We start from the raw sequence: 5,937 nt of genomic DNA, 5'->3' as shown, positions 1-5,937 counted from the left end.
CTCCCGACCAGCATCTCGCATTGGGACAGTTGCTGGCACAAGAGCCAAGAGACAACTCAGTATAGGACGAAACCAAGCTAGCACTGCGAGACCAGGACGAGTGTAATAGCGCAGTGAGTTGTAGTTGGAAAATCTGCAGATAGTAGGGGCTAGCAAACCTACTTGAAACTTCACCGTTGGGAAGTTGTGGCAGATTCGTTGGAGAAAAGCGAGGAGAATAAATGCACCAATTGAATGTCCTAGTAGCAAGACTCTCTCATGCTTGGTGGGATCGATGCGTCTAGAAAGAAGTCTAACGTGGTGATCCACTTGCTCCTGAAGGGTGGTGAACTGTTGCTGACTGTGTTGGGAGTGTCCTGCATGCCCTTCCACCAGAACCTCAGCCCCCTTGAGCTTGGTTACCAGCATCATAGCAAACTCGCGGTAGACAGACACAACCGCCGGGTTTCCTGGTATGAGGACGATGAGCATGCCGGCATAGGGCGCGTCTTCGGAGATCTGCCTCTCGATGAGCCAGAAAGAATCAGAGTTCACATCACTGGTGACCCGTCTTAACAGCAAGTGACGTTTATTTTTACTGCTGCCCCCCGAGGCCTTCTGGACTCTAGTGCAAGATTCCACGGAGACGTCAGAAGCAGTTGTAATAGCAGATGTACTGTCACACTTGTTAGAAGCTGATCGGGTTAGCTTAACAGTCATGGTTGCAAAAGAAAATAAGCTGAGAACAAGGTTTGTCAAAGAAGAAGAGGCCTAATGACTAACTCAAAATTTATGCGAGTGTTTGCCCGAGTGGTTAAGGGGTTGGACTTAAGATCCAATGAACACGGTTCGCGTGGGTTCGAACCCCACAGCACTCATTTACGCAACCATTTATCCTCGGCGCGATCAAACGCAACTTTTACCGTAAATAATTTACCAATCGAGGAAACACTAACCACTAGTGCATGCACAGCCACTTTCAATGAACACTTCCCTTCCCTCAAACGCTTAGTCATAATCACCCAAACAAACCCTGACCTGAAATCAATCGCTCTCACGAACCTATCGATGCATTCCCCGACCTACCGATGAGCCTCCAAGTGCCAAGTCACCGCCTGCTCGTCGACCTGCTTAGCATCACACCCGAGCCTCTCCATCGCATATCCGTCGAGGTGGCTACATCTACATACATGATGATGCCTTAGGAATCCTTCTCGCCCGGCTCAATCAATTCATACCTGCATTGCTCAATGAGCAACTTCCCGACCATCGTAGTGACGAACAGCATGCTTTCCTCAAAGTCCTACCCAGCGTGCCCAACTTCAGCTGCCTTATCAACCTCGACTGAATGCCCATCGTTGTCTATAATAACGTCAAGGCCTCTGCAGGGGACGAGAGAGCGGATCTGTAACACCACTACCTGCATCTGTTCGTCTGGTCTCGAAATGATACCACTCCTTCGCCCAATCATCAGCCGCCCTGATGTGTTGAATCACCACGCAATACAGAAGCGAACCAAATCTTCCCATGGCATTTTAACGGAGTGAAAAATCAAGTCCACAGTGCCACATGCTCTCATGCCGTCTGTATCGCCCATTTTCGGACCTATTTTGAATCCTCATCGAAAGACCCTGAAGATGCCACTGCTGGATCCACTTTTTACATCTTTCATAAGCTCCTAGTGTCAGTGAGAAATTTGACAACCAGACGAAAGCCACCGAAATATATGCCCGCCTCCTAAACAGAGTTCAAAAACCCTTTTAGTTCTATCAGTGTTGGAGTAGGAATATATTTGTTCGCTTTCGTCACTAATTATTATAGAAATATACACACGAATGTACGGAAATCAATGAGCATCTACCAGAATTTTCATGTTTTCACTGACACCTTGACGTGCATGTGCATATTTTCCCCCACTCCTGCAGTCAACATCTCATCTAGACATAATACTACCCCCAAGAGTTGAACCAGGGACCTTTAGAATACTAACCACCAACCATCCCCATCTGGACTAACTCTCACACCTATCACCATTACATCTGCGCCTTATACCACTTCACTAATACCCTTACTACCTACCAGACAGAAGAACCACCAACACCTTCCGCTCTGTTTTCCTAGCCAATTCTGATACAACAAACAACACAGAGCGTGTCAAATGGGAGAGGCGAGAGCGTGTCAACTCCGTAATGAAAAATATTCATACCAGCATGCACGGGAGTTTCGGAGTATATTTTCCAATGTAGTAGTGGGGGAGTGCGAAATACTCATATCACGTGCACATGCCTTGAGTATTGATGACAATGAAGGAATTATCGCTGGTTTCTGGTAAATTGGAAATTTTGATGAAAAATTTCCGAAATTTCCGTCAAAAATTTCGTCTGTACACTTCTAAGTCGTGTATTTCTATAATGTAGTTTAGAAAACTCCTAAACTGAGTAGCAGTTGAGGAAAACAAACGTATATTTTTCCAACACTAGTTGGGCAAATTTCAATGATGAACTACGTCACGATCAGTGTTGGAAAATATGCACATTGTGACAATAGAATTTTGGAGGAGATTTTTGGAGATTCTCGTTGGTTTCTTTTCTACACTTCTGCCCCGAATTCGCATAAGACTTCCATACAGGTGAGGTAATTTCAGAGCTCAGTTGAGGAAAGCCAACATATTCCCCAACACACTCATCACGATCAACTACGTGTGTTGATGAAGTTATCGTTGGTTTCTTTTTCTACACTTCTAAATCGTGTATGTCTTCGAAGAGGAAATGGCATCAGGCATCAAAAATGATATGTTGTCAAGGTATGAATGCAGGTGCAAGAAGTTGAAGTAGAGCCCAACTTGTAGATAACGCAAACCAGACCTTGAATCTTAGAGTACACTTCCAGTGCACAGTAGATACGATAGAACCGTAAATGCTTACGGACAATTCCGCACTCACTTATGAGTAGTGATCTTGCAACACTCTAGCGTGCTAGCTACACAGCTTAGCGTACTACACAAATGGAGCAATGGTCACAACACACAAGACGGGCCGAAGGTTTTCATGGCGAGTGACGCTTCTGGGACATCGTCCCATAACATCCCCTCCCCGCAAAACCTCGGCACGAACTTAAATTAAAAGATACGCTAATCATCATATAGTCTATCATCATATCTGCTTTATCATCGGCAATGGCTGGCAACGGGCCGAACTGCAACTAATTACAGGAGCAATACGGGCCGAACAAGTCATACAGGCTCAGGAACGTCTCCACCAATGTTGTCGAGCAGAGTCTTCAGTCCTATCCACGTCATCATCGGTTTTGGAAGCCATCCAGAACGGGCCGCACTACTGATGGAAAGGGCCGAAAACCACTTGGGGGAATATCTAGCATCGCTGTTCGGAGCGACATTAAACAATTGCCCGTTACGGTCATGAAGCTTACGTACCACACCATTGATATCAGTAACCGGGCGAGGCCGAGAGTTACGGCCAAGTCCCATAAACTCGTCTGCCGCGTGGTCGTAGTTACGGGCCGAAACCGGGGTAGGTGGGTCTTGTTGGTTAAAGGTGTCGAAGAAGCACCTTAGGTTGTCTCCACACTTTTTGGGTTGAACATTGAGGAGTTCCTGAAGTCTGGCTAATACACCAGGCATTTAGATAACAGCCTACAACCGAGAGATAAAACATCAGTCTCAGAATAGCAGGTTAAATGACAAACTTATGAAAAGCACCAATAATATACCTCATTCTTGCCAAACATTCTAGCAAAAACGGTCAATTGTGCGTGCGCCATGTACGCACGAACACGAAGATTCGACTTAAAACGGTTATCGAAAACTTCGAAACATGCCTCGACCATGCCATCCATAGGCAGGTATGGGAGGCTAGCACTGAGTACTCACAAATTACAAAGAACGTTCAGTGAAAATCATCCACTCCAATATTCCAAGTGCACTAACGTGGGTGTACGCACACCCAAGAGACAAGGGCCTGATAGCACAGCCCTACTAGGACAATACGATCCACAACTTGACGTCAATTACAATACCGGTCTTAAATACAATCAAATATGTCAGAGATCTCAAATACAATTAAGAAGTTACAAATCTTGAATACCATCAAGCAGAACTTCAATACCAAAACTTAGAGGTACCTTAGTAGAGTGAGACAATAAAATCCATCACTTCCCCTCCCCGCAGAATCCTACTGCAGGGTGTGAAGGAGGATTTAGCACTACTAATTACTTAGTGCTACCTCTCGAAGGTCTCCAAGAGGGGGAGAACTTCTGAGGTGGACGAATCACACGACCAATACGAGTAGTACGGGGCGGCGGCGAACCTGGGGGAGCAGACTCAGGCAAAATCGCAGGTTCTACAACTTGAGGTGAGCGGTCTTGTTGATCCATAACTCCCGAGGACAAATGGGGAATATTAGAACCACTTGAACCAGCTGATATGGCAGAAAGCATTTGACTACGGGCCGAAGAGGACGGTCGTGATCCGACAGATCGGGCCGAAGCATCCGCAATAGAACCATTATCATCAGGGCTGGAACCAGCAGACCGGCCAGACTGAAGCACCGGATGAGATCTTCGCGACGAAGATAACCCTTCACTCGGCAATAGACTTGTGTTTTCAGAAGGAAGACTAGGAATCACCGGACCAGAAGCATCTTCGATTAGCATGTCACCATCTCGAGGGCTACGAACTTCTCCAACCTGTGGTAGTGGTTGTAGCACATCAGTATCATCTTGAGCAACCCAATATGCCGAAGGTTGAGGCTGATGTAGCCTATCATGAGAAGGAGAACCCATCTCAGCGACATATGACGAAACTTCATCGGAATCTGCAAAATGATCCAAATGGTCTTCTTGCGATACCGGACCCGTTCTAGGGATTTCCTTGAAAGGATACAAGGGAACCCTTGGAGCTTCATCAACAGGAGGTTCCATTCTCACAATGTTGAGCTGAACCGGTATCAGTTCTGGTTGAACTGGATCTGCCAATATATAGTCGGTAGAAATGACCTTCTCCTGTAGATCTGGGAAATGTCGAACTACCACCGTCTTGTTATTAGATCCAGCAACAAACTTGAAGATGTACCAGTCTGCCTGCCATTTAGGAAGCAACTTGCGGGCCGGAGCATTGTTGCCATGGAAAATCTTCAGGCGAACCCGTTGACCAACGTAATGTCGTCGATGAGAAGGTTGTCTTAAGGCTGCCAAACGGTATGAAGCACCATTAGCAGTAGCCCATTCATCCATAACATCATCAATTTTGGCACGTGCCCGGGCCAAATAGGCTGCATAGCTCTCAGGATCATGCATCAAAGATGAGTATTGATATAGACTTGGCAATAGCATTTGAGGAGCTTCTCTTCCAAACATAAGATAGAAGGGGGTAAATCCAGTGGCCGAATGAGGAGTCGAATTATATTGCCATAGGACGCCTCGTAGGTGGCCTTGCCAATCCCCTATGGTCTGAGTAGCCGTTCTGAGCAAGTTCAAAATGGTAGAATTAAAACGTTCCACATGACCATTTGAGCTCGGATGATGCGGAGTAGACCGTACCTTAGTGACCCCCAAAATCTTCATAACATCATGAAAGATTTCACTCTCAAAGGCAGGACCTTGGTCACTCAATAACCTCATAGGCGGACCAAATTGTGAGCAGAGTTGCAGCAATGGTGCCAAAGCATCAGTAGCTCCTTCTCCTTTTACAACATAAGCATCGGCCCAACGTGTGAAATGATCCACAATAACCAGCAGTTTGCTAGGGCCTTGGTCTGATGGGCCAACAAACAAGAAGTCCACAGCAAAAGTATGCCATGGTGCTCCTACCGGAAAGGGCACTAAGGCTGCCGGGGGTTGCTGCCGAGCTTTAATGGTCAAACAGCGGGAACATTGTGCCACATAATCTGTGATATCCACGTGCATACCGGGCCAAAAACAAAGCCTTCGCATACGATCCCA

General features: G+C 46.4%; 2 protein-coding genes and 1 non-coding gene across 3 annotated transcripts; 1 reads left to right on the top strand and 2 right to left on the bottom strand.

Annotated features, from left to right (window-relative positions):
* Positions 1 to 162: 162 nt before the first annotated feature.
* Pmar_PMAR001887 (conserved hypothetical protein) lies at positions 163 to 699 on the bottom strand (the record flags this gene model as incomplete). The annotated part of the gene is made up of 1 exon (XM_002768464.1): positions 163 to 699. A coding segment is annotated over one exon (537 nt), but the record flags the coding sequence as incomplete, so codon positions are not given.
* Positions 700 to 775: 76 nt separating this feature from the next.
* Pmar_PMAR001886 lies at positions 776 to 857 on the top strand. The gene has a single exon. It is a non-coding gene; the product is annotated as a tRNA-Leu (tRNA).
* Positions 858 to 2,847: 1,990 nt separating this feature from the next.
* Pmar_PMAR001885 (hypothetical protein) lies at positions 2,848 to 3,639 on the bottom strand. Its single transcript, XM_002768463.1, has one exon. The coding sequence runs from the start codon at positions 3,617 to 3,619 to the stop codon at positions 3,212 to 3,214; it is 408 nt and encodes a 135-aa protein (XP_002768509.1). The 5' UTR covers positions 3,620 to 3,639; the 3' UTR covers positions 2,848 to 3,211.
* Between the last annotated feature and the right edge of the window lie 2,298 nt (positions 3,640 to 5,937).

This window comes from Perkinsus marinus (genome assembly GCF_000006405.1).
Source record: "Perkinsus marinus ATCC 50983 genomic scaffold scf_1104296968108, whole genome shotgun sequence".
Taxonomy (NCBI): domain Eukaryota; phylum Perkinsozoa; order Perkinsida; family Perkinsidae; genus Perkinsus; species Perkinsus marinus.
The sequence above is the reverse complement of the archived record's forward strand: the minus strand, read 5'-3'. Positions and strand labels throughout refer to the sequence as shown.

Coding starts and splice junctions, on each gene's coding strand:
- Pmar_PMAR001885 (XM_002768463.1), bottom strand. CDS start 3,619: ATGCCTGGTGTATTAGCCAGACTTCAGGAACTCCTCAATGTTCAACCC.